Genomic DNA, 18,813 nt, shown 5'->3' with positions numbered 1-18,813 from the left:
GGGGATTATTCTGTTTGTTTGAAAAGTTTGATCTGCTGGATTCAAGATGTCTTCTGCTTCAGTGAAAAGTCCATTCTCAGTGTATGTGCACAGGAGGCTTGCAATTTTAATATCAGACTTGGTTGCAAGGTAAATCGCGCTCGGCTGATGTCACAAAATCCTGCTTGTGCGGACACTTATTAAACTGAGATTTGGGGTGAGCGCAGAGAAACTTCCCTCTTCAGCAGATAAATGTGAAAACAGCCTTCAAGTGACTCTGCACATTCATCCTTCTGCACTGTGAAGTTAATAACATAAAGTGACATAAAGAGGTTAGAGGTTGGAGGCGTCAAGTTAGGACTAATTTATAGATTAACAAAACACATGAAGAAACTAATGATATCAGAAAATAGCTAAGGCTTAGTGGGGATTTCATCACCATGTACCTTGCATTTAACACAAAAACATAAATAATTAAAAAAGCTAACAGAAGAGGATATGAATATAAACCATTCACAAACACACTTTGGCTACTAATACAGCAGAGTGAATGAAAGGTTTAAGTGTTATTCCATTAAGCTATTTGTGTAGCTCTGCTTCTGGCATCCAGCATGTGATGAGCTGCAAGACCCTCTTCTGTCTGTCCTTTTCCTTTTCTTTTTTTTCCGCTTTTTTTCCACAACAGGAAACATTCTCCTTAGTGCCAGATGCTCCTCACACACACACTGTCATATTAAGTCCGTAAACAGTTGGCAGCTGGTGACAGAGCACATTCAAAACAAGACAACTTTATTGAACAGTTTCTTCTTTCTGATTGTCCCTCATCCATCACCGCTGCAGCCAAAGTGTGTGTGCATGTGTGTGTGTTGGGTGTGAGAGAGAGAGAGAGAGAGAGAGAGAGAGAGAGAGAGAGAGAGAGAGAGTCTGTGCACTTCTTTGCAGTCTGTTGTCTATTTCTGTGTGTGGTGTGTGTTTGTGTGTGCGTTACATCTCACTGATATCGTCACCAATGTGACCTCACAGAATCACTACAGTAGATCCCCCATCTGTTACACCCTCAGAGACCCGTGTATGTACACACACACACACACACACACACACACACACAGAAACTCCTTGGCAGCTTGGTGTCTCTGCAGGAGCTGCCATCATCCCAGTGGAGAGCAGCCGAGAAGGGTATCATGTCTCTGTTCTCTCTCTCCGGCTCTCTGTCTCATCTCACATCTCTCCGCTGTTTATTGAAGGTTTATCATCTAAAGTCGCTGCTGTGTGTTAAAGCCCTCAGCACACAAGTGTCACACACAAACACACACACACACACACGCACACACACACACACACACAGAGTTGTTCACACATCAGTTGTGGGTTCAAGCCAGCGGGGAGGAGCATCAGTATTGTCAGAGCAAAATGTTGTTCTTACTCTTACCAACAAAGCAAAGGTTTTGTTGGTATAAAATGGAAATATTGGAATCTCCTAAAATCAGTTTCAAAACAGAGTTTGACACTTTGGGAAATATGCTTTTGTCATTTTCTAATCAAGAGTTAGATGAGAAGATGGATACCACTCTCGTGTCTATAAGCTAAATATGATGTCATCATCTAAATGGAGAAACAGTTAGCCTGGCTCTAAATGGAACAAAGTCCATCTACAGCACCTTTGTAGCTCACTAATTAACCTGTTGTATCTTTTTTGTTTCATTAGTACAAAAAAACAATGTGCAAAAAGGCAGATGTGTAAATATTAGCACAGGCTGACATGAGCAAAGCAGACAGATACGTTTTTTTTGGGGGTTTTTTCCCACTGGCACAAATGCATGATTTGAACAAAAGATCAAAGACATGAGGTTGCCATGGCTTTGTGAGATAGAGATAGCGACAACTTTATGTATCCCAAAAGGGCAATTCTCTTTACAGTCGACCAATTGCATAAAACAGTAAAGACAGTATAAACACACACAGTCAACAGCAGCATTCAAACATAGCCATGTCAGTGCAAGAGATTAACAGATAACAACCTGAGCATAGCAGCAACAACACACAGATCACTACATGGGCAAAATACCCAGCCATAAAGCGACCCTACACATATAGTGACAAGAATAAAATAAAATAAATACATAAAACATGCTGCTCCCCAGGTTTACCTCACTGACCCTTATGACCATCAGTTACTGCCAGCAGTATTTAAAAGTCTGATGGCGGAAGGAATAAAAGAATTCAAATATCTGTTAGTTTTGCTTAGAGGGGCAAGATAGTGCCGTCCAGAGGGCATCAAAGAGAATTCACAAGAGAGAATATGGTCAGACTGCCTAATAATTCCCTTAGCCTTCTGGACAACTTGTGTGTTCCTGAGGGAGCTCAAGTCTGTCAGCTGGACAGCGATGATCTTGGAGCAGGCTTATACTATATTACTGAGGCTACTATTTTCCCTCACTGACAGCTCATAAAACCAGAATACAAAAGAAATACAAATCATGTATGTATTTTGACTATAGACCCACAAAATGAAATGTTACTTGTGTAGAATGAAGAATTCAGGGTGGATGGTAAACAGGATAACACTTCTGTCAATATCACACTCGTCAGAACATTTTTTCCAAGTAGAGATTTACATAAGTCTGATTATAGAGACTACCTGCTTATTTTTTCCACAAGCTACTGTTACCACACCCACTCACCAATTCCAGTCAAATTTCATCAAATTATTTGAGTCCAGACTGACGTTCTCAGGAAAAGATTCCCTCAAAGACAACAGCTTTGATTCACAAACTGTTGCCAAGATGCGATTCAGTGTTCGTGCGGGGAGCTTCGGCACATGAACAGAAGGCTGCCCAGCGCGCACCATGACCCCTTCTTACAACATGACTGCCCATGACCACTTGTAGCCTTGGAAAACGAACCCTGCAACGCCAACATCTGCTGTGGGTTTCACAGGTCTTGCAGGCTGACTTGGCCTGCATGCATAGACCTCAATATGCAGCTCCAGGGGAGACTGTACACTGACTCCATTAGTGCTGCACTTGTTAAACTACAAATGACTGTAGACATCAACAAGTCAGATTATACAGCACTGTATCTTTATCCCTCTTTACAGATGGCTCCTGTAGGAAACATGTCAAGTTTCAGATTTTCAAGTTTATCTCATTTATATAGCACTTTGAATAGCAAAATAAGTTTTTAACAAAGACAGACTTATATGTGCACACATTAAGTGCGTATTATGACTCAAACAAAAACAAAAGTAAAAACAAAGTAAAAGTAAAAACAAGTTAAAACAAAATGGTCTCTGGCAGACAATTACAGAGCCGAGAAGCCACAAAATCAACAGTGGGTGGATCTGAGCAGTCTGGTGGTGCTCTAAGTAGAGAAGCTCTGAGATATATGTAGGGGCAAGAGCATGGAACAATTTATAGACAGGTAGGTAATTGTTTAAATTTATGGTAAACAATAGTAAATAGCACCAGGAAGGTTAAATAGCCTGCAAAGCACTGGCGCACCGTCAGTACAGTTCAGCTGTAATTCAGAAATTAATAAGCAGCGGTTAATAATTAATGCATGGAATTTAAGCCTTGGTAGCTTGTTTGCTACATTTTCAAATTAACATAGTTTTCATGCAACAGATGGTTGTGAGGAAAACAATTTCATCCTTGAAAAAAAATGAAGGCTTCAGTAATTACTTTAAAAGCCCTTGAAATTTGACTTGCCCTTGTCTGTATTAACGCTGTGAATGTCTTGGAGACAGTTTTGTAATAAAGTCAAACTGATTATGGAAATTGAGGAGGAGGTTGATCTGAGTGTCATCTGCATATAGTGAGAAGAGATGTTACGAGATTGAGTGATTTGCCACAATGGTAGCATGTACAGACAGAAAAGAAGTGGACCTAAACTTGAACCCTGTAGAACCCCCCCAAAGAAACATTTAGAATGGATGAGCTGCCAAAAGAAATAATATACCTCCTCTTTAAAATGTAAGAACTGAACCAGTTAAGAGCAGACCCTGAAATACAGACTGGCGTTTTAAGTGCTCAACCACTTCCTTTTCTTAAAGAAAGCTCTTATGGTTCCCTAGACATACACTCCGGTCACCCATACTGTATTGCTTCCCCCAATGACCTGTATGTTAGCCCTAAATATCACTGTGTGTGGCGCCTCTCTCTCTCTCTCTCTCTCTCTCTCTCTCTCTCTCTCTCTCTCTCTCTCTCTCTCTCTCTCTCTCTCTCTCTCTTTGTGCATCTCATCTTCTTTCTTTCTGTGTAGGGCTGTAAATGCTCAAGACTTTGGTCTGAAGGTCTCTAGCTACAGACTTTACACTGACCATTAGGGGACAGTGGGCGAGGAAGGTGTGGGGGATTGGACAACTGGGGCCCATCTTGAGTGGTCAGTGATGGGACAGTTATTTTCATAAGTCAAAAGCATAGCCCATAATGTCAGGTTTTGTCCCTGGGAGTACTTACCTCTGCCATCTGTGTGTCGGCGTGTGAGTGTGTTATCACACCTACTGCCACATTTAAGCACAGCAGCTACTGTTGTTTGGCCTTGTAAAATGGATCCTTGGGCAGTCATTTCCACAGCATGGGGCTTTCCACGCACACATACACACACAGAGTTTTTCTGCATGGCTGGGTAGAAGGGCATCTGCGAGGAGCTCTCATTAAAAGACCATGTTGCTGAGCGCAGGTGTCCTTACACACATATGATAAAGTTTATAGCTGAGAAGTATTAAAATATACCCTCGATATTGCTCACACAACTGATAAAATTATGATCATTCTTCCTATCTCCTTTGTTTTATCTTTTTTTTTAATCTTTCTCCATTTCTCTGCCTTGCAGTTCATCTGGCCTTTATGGGTGAGTTTAGGACATTTTCGTCTGTTGCTCATTTTAACATAATGTGTCGTTCCATCTTTTTCCTACACACATTTCTCTGGCTCAGTATAACAAAATGACACACGGACTCATCCTCACACACCGACAGACACCGAGCTGTCTTTTTTAATAGAGCGTCCTCCTGTTGATCCATCATTGTGGCAACCCATTTAAATGTTAAACGACCGGCATGAGGAGGTTCATCTATGCAAATAGCTTTTTTTCTATAACTGGATGGATTTCACGTAGCAAAAGATACAAACATCTTTTTTATGGCAGCAAACAGAAAACACACACATGCACGCCTTTGTTTATTATTTAGTTATTACGTGCAGATGTAACCACCTATCATAGCAATAAGGCTGAGATAATAGAATTGTTGCGTGGAATTGCAGTGTGCACTTACAAATTTGTTTGTCCCCTTGTCCAGTATTTTGTGTGCGTGTTTTAAAGCAATTGAGTAAGTAAAAAAAAGAATTGTTTATTTGAGTTTTTTTTGTAATTCAGACACTGTATAGAAGCACTGTCTATCTGTATCTACTTGGTTGTAAAAATCCTCAGAAAAGCCAGGTTTGACACCATTTTTTTCCTGACTTTCTCACAGGCTGTTTGTTTGTCTGCTAAATTATTGGAGGAAGCCAAGAAGCTGTTCTTTTTCATTGTTTTACAGGCAAATTGAATTCATCACCCAGATAACCAACTTTACATACATTTGCATATTTTGTCAGATTCCATAAAACATCTCTCAGCCCTGTGGGTGGTCCTGACCCCCAAGCTGAGAACTGCTGCTTCAAACTTTTCTGCAGTGTAACAGCACCCGTTCTCGGCTATTAATTCATTCTGACGTTGGTTTCTGTCCCGTGCTGAGTGCAAGAAAAAGAAATCATAAATTAACAAAAGTTCAATCAGATAAATAAAGAATACAGCTGGGACGGGGAAAAACTGAGAAGTTGCTAAATCATGAACATTACTTCGGACAGAATCTCAGAGACTAACAAATTCTCAGTGTAATTATGCGCAGGAAGTAGCTAACATTTCTCTTTTGGGTGTTTTAAAGTTCTTTCCAAGGTCGTGGAGCTTCCTATCAGGTCTGGACAGTCAGTCTGATGGGGGGAGTTTTTCCAGCAGGGAAAACAGTTTTCTGCAGAGTAGAGGACTTTGTGTCGGCTTAGCGCTGTTAAACCTACAATCCCCACAGACAAACACTGTCTAAACCTGACACTGCTGACCCATGCAAACACACACATGCACACACTCACACACTCACACACTCATACAGACTGAATTCATGCATATACATAGAACGACAGACTAAAGCTCGGCACCTGCACATAGACATGGACTCTCTACCATAAGTACATTCAGTTGTTTCTGGCAAACACACATCCGTACACACAGTAATGTGCATAAACATATAGACACTCATAGACAGAGTTGTCATCGCAAGGACGAACACAAAATGCAACCATGAAAATACAGCAAATATATTCACTAATATATTCAAGCTACAAACACACAACTCATGCTTTAGCTTTATAGAGTCATAGTCTATACTCTTTTTCTGTCTGTCTAAAGTTCTGTTCTAAGCTTCAAATATGTCATCCAGTATGGGATATTCAGTAGGAAACACCTATGGATGCTACAGTATGCAGCCCAGTCTAGTAGTTATCAGAACAGACAAATATGCTGCACATTTTTAGAACAATTTAGTCTCATTCCTGTATTCAGTGCCTTCCACACACTCTCCTGTACTATGTATATATGGAATTTTCATAAATCAAGATTGATGTTCACAAATCTAATTTTAAATTTCTGTCTGGTTATAAGGTAGAACTCATAGATGATAAAAGAAATGGGCAAAGCCTCCTGAAATGAAAAGTAAAACCAATGTGGAAGTGCTTTAACCTGCATTCTTTTTAATGGCCTGCAGGGGGCGACTCCAGTGGTTTCAAAAATAAATTAGTATAGCAGACTGTCAGAAAAAGATCATACTTCTACTTGATTTATTACCTCTAACATTTTTCTAATGAATGTATGGTCTCAGTCACTAGTTTTAAATCTTACTCAATACAACATGATGTTCCTTTTGTAAATTAAGATTCCATGTAAAGTAAAAAAGATGTTAGAGCAGGGAATGCCTCAGGCAGTGGTCCCCAACCAAGGATCTGGGGTCCAGTCCTGACCCAAAAATTAGTTTATTTGAGTTACTTACCGGTTTACATTTTTGTTAATGCTTAAAGTTACCTGTAACTAAGGGTTATATTTCCTATAACTAAGATTGCAATGACCACAGTGACCACAGTTTTAACTCAAGGCCTCAAAATGGGAGTCCTCAAACCAATGGGTTATGTCCCAGTAGCTAAGCCTATTGTTTTTACAGTCTATAGTACCTACCAAAATCTTTTTAGATTGAAGGTCCTGAAGCAAAATCTTATCAAATTAGAGTCCTTAAGAAGAAAAAAGTTATGAGCTGCTGCTTTAGGGTGTGGCTGCTTGACAAGTCAATACCATGGCAACCTGCCAATCAGGATAGAGGTGTAGCAATGTGTATCTACCCCAGCCCTGGTCCAAATATAGTCAATTCTGGCTACAAAAAATACCAAGAAAACCAATAGGTGACATTATGGTGGTTATGTCCACTATATATATTTTATACACTCTATGACTGAACTATGGTAAATCTTTGTTAACAGCAATCTTTTTAGATCCTTAGCTCATTTTTGTTTATCCTTTTCTTTCCAATCAACTGTAAAGCTTGTTTACTTGATATAGTAGTGAGACTCAGTAATATTTTTTGATATAGAGACCAAACTGGCTTTTTACTGTTAAAATTGAAGGTAACACAACAAAGCATTTATGTGTGTTTGTGGAGTATTTGGAATTGGAAATGTGTCTTTTAATGAATGCTGTTTACTTGCCATGCCTTTTTAAAAAGTGTAATCCATATGTAGTGTAACAGTGCTACCTCTCTCCTACTGAGCGATCGCAGGCTTCAAACACACGCTTTCATCTGGTGGGATTCACTTCTTTGTTTCTGATATTTTTCCTCTAACTCTGTCTCACACTGAATCATTACTGCCATACCTTCTTGTTGATAATATTTTGTTTTTCACCATCTTTCTGGGTCTATAATAGTCATTTTTATCTACACAGTAACAGTTGTTCCTCTGTCCGCTGTACAATCTTTCTTTCCTCTCCGTACTTCCTCTGCTCTCGCTACTTTTGTGTCTCTCTGTGTTTGCCGTATTCGCCAATTACCTCTTGAAAATGCACAGGTCATTTTATTGATATTGCCGAACTGAAAGACGTAGAAAAAAAATGTGTGTATAAAAGCAGGCAGTCCAAATGGCTTTTTTCTTCCTCCATTGAAAATAGACTCTGGCCGCAATTTTTCACTCATAGAGAAATTTAGCTGAAAAGCTCCTTGTGATGGTTTTCTCTCAAATGGAAAAGCTTTTAGTTTGGCCTTTGGAGACTATTCAAGCCCAATGAGCTGACCTCTGTCTCCTCAACCTCACCCTGTTCCCATCCTTCTCTATTCCTCATCGATGTCTCTTTCCCTTCTACCTCCATTACTCTCTTGCTCTCACTCCCAGAAGGAAGAGATGTCCCGCGTGACGGGCTTTGTTGCGGAGAGCGGGAAGGAGCAGCTCATGTTCGAAGTGCCCCTTAACGACACCGGCTCGGCAGGCCTGGGCATCAGCCTCAAAGGAAACAAGTCCAGGGAGACGGGAGAGGACCTGGGCATCTTCATCAAATCCATTATACATGGAGGGGCCGCATACAAGGTGATTTTCATACATACCCAAATGAGCAAATTAAAGACAAAGTTTGTTTGAGAAAATAAATTATTTGTGGAAATTTGGAAAGAAATGAAAGCTGCACATGAAGTTAGCGCTCTATGCGGTAGAGACATAACATTCTCCTGAGTGAATAGAGTGTCAGAGGAGAGTCAAAGAGAGTTCACCTCTTCAATGAAGAGAAAATGAAGCAGTATGGAAAATGACAAATAACATCAGAACGTGATACAAAGCAGACAGTCTGGGGGGTGTTGTAGCCACCTCAGCTGTTTCTACATTTCTGCTGCCATGTGCTGTTAACCTCTGACCTCTTAGTCACCAGGACATACTTGTCATAGACAGCAGAAAGACAGACAGACAGACAGACAGACAGACAGGCAGGCAGGCAGGCAGGCAGGCAGACAGACAGACAGACAGACAGGCAGACAGGCAGGCAGACAGACAGGCAGACACATGCACACAGACCCACACACGTACAGCAGCAACATTTAGTAGAGACAAATGGATAGATAGACACAGGTCTGCTGTAGACGTGTTGTAAATGACACACCCAGGAAGTCAGACAGATGGTCTCTATTGGCGTGTGTGCGTGCGTGCGGGAAAATGTGTATATGGGATTTAGTACCCCTTAAGTTTTTGGTATTCTGGATTTATTCTAGTTTGACTTCAGAAAGAATGCTCAGTGAGGGCTACGTGTGTATGTCAGTCGGTGTCAAGTCAGTTTTATTTATAAAGCCCAGTATCACAAATGACAATTTGCCTTAGAGGGCTTTACTGTATACAACATGTCTCTGCCCTTAGACCCTCACAGCCGATAAAGAAAAACTCCCCCCAAAAATCCCTTTAACAGGGGAAACACACATGACATTTTTCATAGAAGCTTTATATATTATAGACTGCCACTTTAAAGCCTTGAGTTCAGCATTTCCGCTTTCACCATCTCAGGGTTTTTCAGAGCTAGAAGTGACCATATTTGGGTGAGCAGTTGGAGCTGTGGGGATGTGAGGGGTGGATCTGACTCATAGACTGTGGTGACACCGTGCAGACAGCTAGCCACTCAAGCAGCCCTGCTCTTGAATATGTTTAACTTTGGGCCTTAATGAAATGTAAATATAAATGTACCTCCCGTGCAGTTGTCATGAATGTTAAAATTAGCTGTGGATCGCAGAAACAGTTTTTTTGTACCAGACTGTAAACATGTTTATTCTTGCTGTAAAGTTGGGCATTTTAACATGGGGGTCTATGGGGATTAACTCTGTTTTGGGGCCGTATAAGTGGCCATACAAGTAACTGCAGTTTTCGGCACCTCAGCTTTTGCTTAATTTTTCTGCCCAGAGGTTGCCGCATCGATATACATCACCTCTCTATCAACAGCTCAGTGATTAGTCCCATCATGGACATTTGTCATTTGTCCCCCTATTGTAACAAAAAAGGCAAATAGCATAAAGAAACATGAATGAAGTACATACATACACATGCATGTACTCAGGGTTACACGATGTTTTAACCATATACATTTTTTGCAGAGACCTGTTAACATGCAATCCAGCACACTGATGTACACACAATTCTTTAATACAACTGCTGTGTGTGTTTTACAGGATGGTCGTCTGCGAGTCAATGACCAGTTGGTAGCAGTAAACGGAGAATCACTTTTGGGACGCTCCAATCATGTGGCCATGGAGACGCTCCGCCGCTCTATGTCACAGGAGGGAAATGTCAGAGGGACAATCCAACTAGTCGTGCTGAGGGCTATGAAGGTACACACACAGACACACTCACACACAATTACACATTGGAGCCCCTTTCCCACTGCACATAAAATCATTGCCATGTCTGACTTTTTTATTTAGGGGGCAAAATTATAGCCGTCATTCACTTCGGGTCAAATGACTTTGCAGTAGTTACGGGTATTTATCGACTCCAACTTGGATCGGCTTCTGTCAGCAGTGATGAAAATACAACAGCCAGGTGGATGCACTAATTTTAGCCCCTTTGCCAGCATGATGCAATGATGAGGCGCCAGAAAATAGTGTCTGTCTCTGCTCAAGCAGCAATTAACCATCGTCAAAATTATTCTGCACCGGGTTTAATGTCAGACTGAATCAGTGAGCAATATGTGACAAGAAGTAACCACCGTAACATTTTAACAGGCCTCCATGCTGCTTTCTACTGTTTACTAACTCTTTTTTTTCGGCCTGTCCTTGATGTCGAACGGGACACACCAGTAAAAAAACACACAGAAAGACATACTCATCTGCTGCACAGCCATGTACACATCTCTTGTCTACTGGCAATGGAAAATGATTCAGTCGTCTATTTTTAATGAGTTTTTCAGTGTTCAAAAAAAGATGTGTACATGCCCTAATTTTGGGGGAAAAAGACAGGCAACAAACAACGCACACACTACCATCAGTGAGATACAAGAACAACCTGACAGCTTTCCAAAAATCACTCAGTCCACTTTAAGATATTTCTGGGAAATTGTGCATTTTGGTCATTTTAAATTTGTGAACCGATATTCACCACTGTGGACTTCTTAAAATTCTGTGAAAAAAAGTCTATTTCATATGTTAATGTTTACTCATAAAGTCTGAAGCGACTGATGTGCTCAGGTGTTAATATGTTAAATTACATGGACCTGAATATTATGATAATGACAAAGAGCATTTCAAAAATGTGCGATTGTAACAGTTTTAATGGACACATAAAGGTGAAACACTTACTGCATTAAGTGCATTCATAATAGAGTTAAATGTCTCTTTTTATTGTCAGAAAGCAAGAATCTAGGTTAGGACCCCTGCTGTGAGAGTGAGAGAACATGCGTGCCTCTGTCACTTTACTAAGATGAAAACAAACATGCATACCTCTTTTATCTTCACTCTGTATCTTCTATCCCCTGTTTTTGGCTCTTACTGACTAAATCATCTTCTTTTTTTCATTGCGATCTCCTGCCTCTGACTTTTTAGCCCTTCTATCCATTTTCTGCATACTTGACACTAGTCTCCCTGCCCTTACCAGCAGCAGCAAAAGAGCATTTACACTTTAGCTATTCAGATTTTGTGTGTTTGTGTGTGTTTCTTTGTGCGTGTGTGTAAATGTTCTTCACTCAGCTGTATCTCTTTTCTTTCTGTGTGAAAAAAAAGATGCCTTTCACCTTGGCTGCTTTTCAGCTGATGCCTTTTTACACAGCTCTGTAGAATGTGCACACACAAAGCAGGGATGTTGGCTCAAGTGTGAATGGCCCTTTACATGCTCGGCTGATAGTGGGAAAATAGCTACATACAGTACAAAATACACCCTGCTTGATACGCTCACACCACTAGCACTCAGATAGCTGGATGAAAACACAGGCAAATGTGCATAACAAAAGTTTCAGTATTTAGGTTTGTAGAAATTCATTGCAGTCCTCCCTCATTGACATGAATGTTAAACTCTTAGCAGTACCTCACACTTCAAACAGTTAAATAGCACCACGAATTACAGACTTCAAAATTCATTCTCATCACCTCTGTAAAAACTGACTCTTATTATTATAATCATGAAGCAGGATTTATTGCAAGGCTGTGTTCGCTTTAAGTAAGTGTGCCTAATAATACTGGACGTGTGTGTGTGTGTGTGTGTGTGTGTGTGTGCGTGCGTGCGTGCGTGCGTGCGTGCGTGCGTGCGTGCGTGCGTGCGTGCGTGCGTGTATGTGTGTGTGTGTGTGTAGTGGTGCGCTTGGGTTGGTCGGGCTCAGGGCATCCCCTGTCAATAGCTTGATGCTGAACACTGTTAGCAACATCAAAGATGCTTCCCTATTTCTCTTAAGAGTGGAAAAGAAAGGATAAAAAGAGAGAAAGATAAAGGCAGATAGATAAGAGACTGTACCTTAAAAGCCTTTTTGGGCTTCAGTATTGATGCTTTTAAACGTTTCAAAAGTGGACCACTCTACTTTTTTTTCCATCCTCTGATCTTTTTTTCTTCTCCACGTCCTTTGCTCTTTCTCTCACGCAGTTCTTCTCACTGTATTCATCTCCAGCCAGCTTGCTCTAATCTCTCACTTTATGCAGCTGCTCTTCTCATTCAGTAACTGTCCAAACAGCCTTGCTCTCCAAGCTAAATAAGTATGGCTCCGCACAGGTTTCACGGACATAATCTGAAGCTTCTCTTCCACATCGGTGCTCTGGTTCTCACAATATCTCAACTTCTAACTTTGATACAAATTAAATCTTGCAAATGTAATGCTTTTCCTGTCTGTTTTACATTATTGCAGATTGTTCTCCAGTATTTTAAAATCATAGTATATGCCTTTTACTATTTTACTTTATCCTGAGTTTTTATTTTGGAAGCACAGTGGTGCAAATGTTAGCATCGTCGCCAAACAGCAAGAGGGTCCCAGGTTTGAACCGGGTTGAGACAGGCTACAGACCTTGGGTGGGGGACCCTTCTGTGCAGAGTTTGCATGTTTTCCCCATGTTAGCGTGGCTTTTCTCCAGGTTCTCCGGCTTCCTTCAACATTCCAAAGACATGCAGTGCAGGTTAATTGGTTACTCTGAACTGGCCATAGGTGTGAATGGTTGTCTGTCTCTATGTATCAGTCCTGCGATTGTCTGGCGTCCTGTCCAGGATGTACCTCGCCTTTCACCCAGTGTCACCTGGGATAGGCTCCAGCACCCCCGCGACCCTTAGGAGGATAAGCGGTTACAGCTAATGAATGATCATTTTTAGTTTATTATGCTTCCGTGCAGGCTTCAGCCGTTGCTAGAGGCATTCCATTTTCGGGTTGTCCATCCTTTCGTGTGTCCCATTGTTGTGCACACATTATCTCAAGAACACCTTGTGGGAATTTCTTTAAATTTGGCGCAAAGGTCAACTTAGACTCAACAATAAACTGACTAGAATTTGGTGGTCAAAGGTCAAGTACAATTTGACCTTGTGTCCCTCTCATTCTCGTAAGCTTGATATCTCAAGTAGGCCTTAGGGGAGTTTCCTCAAACTTGGCATAAACGTCCACTTGGACTCAAGAACAAACTGATTAGAATGTGGTGGTCGAGGGTCAAAGCTCAAGGTCACTGTGACTTAACGAAACAGGTTTTTGGCTATAACTCAAGAATTCATATACTAATTATAACATGTTTCACATAAATGTCCAATAAGAAGTAATGATTGAGTGCTGATATTTTATACTGGAAATGTCAAAGGTCAACTTTGCTGTAACATCATCATGTTCGAAATTAACACTTTTTTTTGTCATTATTCAACGTCACAACCCAGGAACAGAACGAGAGACATTTGGCAAGATACTGAAGTGGTGACACTAATCTTGAGTGTCTAGCTTGAAACTGTGCTAATACAGGTTGACATAGAAAAAATATGATAAATTTAATTTATTTAAGGCATTCAGCTGAAGCTTAGCTGCAGCCTTGTTCCTAGAAAAAATTAAAAGGAAAAAAACAAAACAGATTTGGGGTAATGTATTGCAGAAATGTTCTTAAAATGTTTGACTGTATCTAAAACAATGTTTTTATACTTCAGTAGTCACTTTTTGCTGTCTGAAGACAAATTTGTTTTTCAAGAGTAATCTGATTGCACTATGACACCAGCTAATGGGATGTGTGCTGGGAGAGAGCCAGTGAGGGGAGGGGGTCCACCGGACCTCTAACACACTGAGGAGTGATGTGTCCGGGACTGGAACTGGAGAGAAGCTTAGCAAAGGGGCAGGAACTGGTGCTCAGTGGGGGTGGGAGGTCAAGAGGAAGATGAAAAGAATGATTCATTACACACACAGTGCTATTATGTCTTCTTTGTTAGTTAAGTTGAGGCCTATACCGACACACAGAAACACTGCGTACACTGAACCACACAGCCAAAATGGCATACATATGTATAAATGTAAATGAATACATACAGTTTTCTAAAAACACAGAAGACAAATAAATGCAAATTAAATTCTGAAAGAAATAATACACACACAATGAGACACATCAACACATTATTACAGGGCCTTAAGAGGGCCATTCCTCCAGGGGATAGGTGTCAGTATGACTGCCACTGCCACACACACATGAAGCATTGTTGAAGACAGTGACAGCCCTGTGGGCCATGGGAAACAGCTTGATCCTCTCCTGTCTGTTAAGTGTCCCTCTTTTTCTTTTTATTCCATCTCCTTGACATCTGGTTGTGTTTGAATAGACAAAGCCTTCATCACTCAATGTAAATGCAATCCACATACGAGACACTTAGCAAAAAAAAAACAAATTTACGCAAACTTTCAAACATTTCAGCAACATGTTTTATATATTTATTTGTTTCAGACTTAAGGTCACGTTTTTAGGAAAAACGTAAGATAATAGTAGCTGCTTTTGCTGACTTAAAGAAATATTTCACCAATATAGAGAGTCCTCACATAAAACTAGGCCATCTCTGCAGCAGAAAGATGAAAATACTTTTGAAATTGGTGTCGCATGACCAGAGAAAATAGATTTCGGTTCAAGTTAGAGAGAAAGAGAGAGAGGGGGGCGGGTAACTCTCATGATCAGCTTTACACTCTTTGTCTGCGCTGTTGTCGTCACGGGTGGCGGGCAGTACGAAAATGTGGAAGCACAGCCTGAAGTTCGAGCAACAGCCAGAGAGCCAGAGGGGTTTTGCTAGGGAGAGGGGATATCTAGGCACTGGTTATATGGTTGGAAGTTTACCACAGTTTTACTACACATACTACCCGCACTGTTGATTTAAAACTGGTTGAAAATTGTCAAAATATCCCTTTAACAAAATGGAAACGTAGGTGGTCATCGCTTACCCTGATCTTTTTGTATGAAATGTGTTTACTTAAGTGTTTGTTTCCTCTGTGTTTTAGGATCAACATGGGGTGTCACCCAATCGCTCCTTCGACAGCTCCTCTGGCCTGTCGGGACTTGTGGGTCCAGTAAACGGTCAGACTAACGGCCCTATTCATTCCCCAATGGTGAATAACACTCTGTATGCATCTAATGGTAAGTGTTTTTTTTTTTGTTCTTATCAGTTATTGGTCAGCAGGCTAACAGACATGTCACTAACATACAGCATGAGTTAAGTTTAATGCCATTTCTTAGTTTAGAGTCTTGCATAATCCTTTTCTCGCTCTATCCAGTCTTTCTCACTATGAATTGTCTCTCTTGGTCTGTGTAAATCAGCAAACACAGTATGTAGGATAGGAGAGGACAGTTCATGCAAAGTTACCAACTACGTGCTGTGAAGAAGATTTGTATTTGGTAAAGAAACAAGTATATTCCTGATGATAAAGCAGAAAATCAGGAGACATTGCTAATTTTAAAACCAAAATGTATTCATGCTGAGTTCCTGCTTGGCAGCTGATAAAAACTCATGTATAGTGAAGTTTTTATAATATGGAAAAACATTTCTCTAGACAGACACGTTATGTTCCTCAAACTAAGGTATTTACCAATTGTCATCGGTAGCAAAACCCTGGTATTATATTGGCCGCTATGTCAACAAAATAATACTGAGCCCAAAGTTAACATAACTCAGGTGGGTTACCCTTTTCATTTTTATTGATACTATATTTTTAGAGTTTTATTTTATTATTTTGGGGCCAATGTTTCACATTGTATTGTAATGTATTGTTTGAGGAGTTTGAGTTGCAGGATGGATTGATCAGTGGAGTCAATCAGATCAGATCAATAGATAAAAAGAGCCACTGCTGCAGAGGCAGGTGAAAACAAACTTCTAGACCCAGCGCAATGAATGATGAAGTTTTACTTTGAATGTACTAGACTGCTCCAACTGTGCTCAGAGTACGCTCTGCGCTCTGAGAGTGTGGTGTAATGAATAACTGAACGGTATATTTATTCCAATAGCACTACTAATGATCGATCCAGCTCCAAAAAAATAGAAAATCAATATGTCATGGCAGATGTCTTAATCGTGCCAGTTGCCATGAGTAAATGGATGTGTGGGAAACTCTGGAGGCAGTGACGCATTTAAGTGAAAACAACACTGATTATTTTCTGTTCTTTGTAGTTAGGTATTGTATATATATACTTTTTGTATCAGGCACAAGCTGCATGCACATCATGTTTATTAAAATCCCACTGAGCCTTGATATTACAACAGTAATTGACACTGAACATTATTATCTTATATTAATGAAAATGGTCCGTTTGCAAGCATTTATTTTGGGCCATGGTTACTGGCTTTTGGCAAAGTGCTGCCATATACACAACCGCTAATTAGGCCATTTAGACTCTTTGCACTTAACGAAGATGTATCCCTAAATGCTTTTACCTCTACTTTCAGAGCTGTTCCTATTTGAGGCAGTGGTAGAGAAGGCCGAAATTTTCTGGGAGAACCCTGCATGCTTTTATGAAATCGCTCACCACTAATTGCTCCACACACACACACACACACACACGCACACACATATCCGTGCATACACATGCACACACACGCACACTTTACAGCGCAGAACAGCTACACAGACGTATTTTTCTCTCATAAAACCATTTCTTAAATTTTCAAAATCTCAGCTGGAACGCTGTTGTACCCCGATGTTCCCCCTTGAAACAGTGTACCAGATCATTCTGACCCGGTTCCATCCCTGATTTAAGCTGAACATGATTCACTTTTTCTTTTTTGTTTTTTTTTTTGCCATTGAAGCCGCATCAAAGGTGGGCATATCATTTGCAATAAGTTCAGTAAAGCAATGAATAAGTTTAATAATCATGAAAAATAAACAATGTATCCAAGATAAAACAAACTAAAAACAAACAAAACAGATATTGCCATCTACACTGCAGCCTTAATTAGAGACTATTCTGCCCCTATTTTCCCTTTCATTCCTCTCCCCAGCTCTCTCTCCCTGCTTTTATTTCTCTCTCATCTTTCTCAAGGTTGTTCGGTTTGTTTGTTATTGCTCGGTTTGGCCTGTTATAAAGAGTTATTTTTGTTCTTGCTTCATATCGCTCTTTCCTGCTAACTCGATACCCTCCCACCCCTATATTATCTGTGTGTTCATGAGTGTGTGTGTGTTAGCGATCGTGCCTGTCAGACTGCATACATGTTTGCGTTATCCTTACTGTTGGTATCTGCCTGTATGTGTGCCTATTTGTTAAAACGTTGTGTATTTATGTGTTTGTTTCTGAATGATATTTGTGCCCGTTTAATGGCGTGTGCGTGTGTGTGTGTGTGTGTGTGTGTGTTGGTTCAGGGACAGTTGGCCAGTATCAGACAGTGTTTTTTTGAGTGTTTACACTGAATCTGGTAAACAGCTCTGACCTTGAATACACTTTGCTGTTCAAATTCACCTCAGTTGTGGTGTCATTTACATACACACATTAGTGTGTGTGCGTGTATGTGTGTGTCTGTGTACAGTAAGCACATTTCTCATGCTTTCTGAGTGGTTGCGTGTGCGGATGTTATCGGTTGGTGCATATTTGTGCGTGTGTGCACGCATGCTCACTTGCCAGTATTTTACTCTCCTAATGAACTCTTTCACACGCTGAATCCATTTTATTTGGCACTGAAGTCCAAATGAAAATGAAGAAATTATTTTCTTGCACCGATGTGTGCTTTTGCAGAAGAATAAATTGAGTTTAATGATTCCCTACATATGTATTTATGCAGATGTGTTATTTTTGCATTTATAGATCTGCCCCTTCATCTCTTATCCATCGCCGCATCTCATTCTGTCGGCTTCAGTGATTCTTTCCTTCTCTCACTCTCTGGAGAGTCAGTCTAATTGATTCGAAGAACTAAAATAAAATACAGTTTCAGTGTAGCTTCAAATATTATGCAATCTTTCCCAGTTTGTCATCGAAGTGTGCTGATTTTGTGTTGGAAATTTAATAAGAGTATGTATTTTCACTAAGTGAGCACTGATTTTACACATGAACATCAGTTTACTCATCATAAATAGAACTACTCAGTTTGTGAAAACACTTGTATAATGTCTTCTGTGGCTCTAGAGGAGCTCTGTAATTGTGAGTGTAATTGAGGATGCTATCAAATTGCTTTAAGGGACTTTTAGGATCCAGTGCTAGTGGAGTCTGTTTTAGAGCAGTGATGACATATTTACATGACAGAAGATCATGTTTGATTTGCTAAAAATCCTGTGATCATTAAACTATCATAACTTCAAATAACTAAATATTATATCAGTATTAATCGTATTAATATGTAGTATTTT

The 18,813-nt window shown here is 40.3% G+C and overlaps 1 protein-coding gene across 3 annotated transcripts in view; it reads left to right on the top strand.

Annotated features, from left to right (window-relative positions):
• Window positions 1-18,813, top strand: part of pard3bb (par-3 family cell polarity regulator beta b) — a 258,510-nt gene that overhangs the window by 95,713 nt on the left and 143,984 nt on the right. For all 3 annotated transcript variants that reach the window (XM_088083032.1, XM_088083030.1, XM_042494371.2), the window contains exons 12-14: window positions 8,445-8,636; window positions 10,250-10,408; window positions 15,487-15,622. In XM_088083032.1, the coding sequence (XP_087939158.1) occupies window positions 8,445-8,636; window positions 10,250-10,408; window positions 15,487-15,622 (487 nt within the window). The remainder of the gene's footprint in view (window positions 1-8,444; window positions 8,637-10,249; window positions 10,409-15,486; window positions 15,623-18,813) is intronic.

Source organism: Plectropomus leopardus, chromosome 10 (assembly GCF_026936395.1).
Source record: "Plectropomus leopardus strain MGB_pleo_1.0 chromosome 10, ASM2693639v1, whole genome shotgun sequence".
Taxonomy (NCBI): domain Eukaryota; kingdom Metazoa; phylum Chordata; class Actinopteri; order Perciformes; family Serranidae; genus Plectropomus; species Plectropomus leopardus.
The sequence above is the reverse complement of the archived record's forward strand: the minus strand, read 5'-3'. Positions and strand labels throughout refer to the sequence as shown.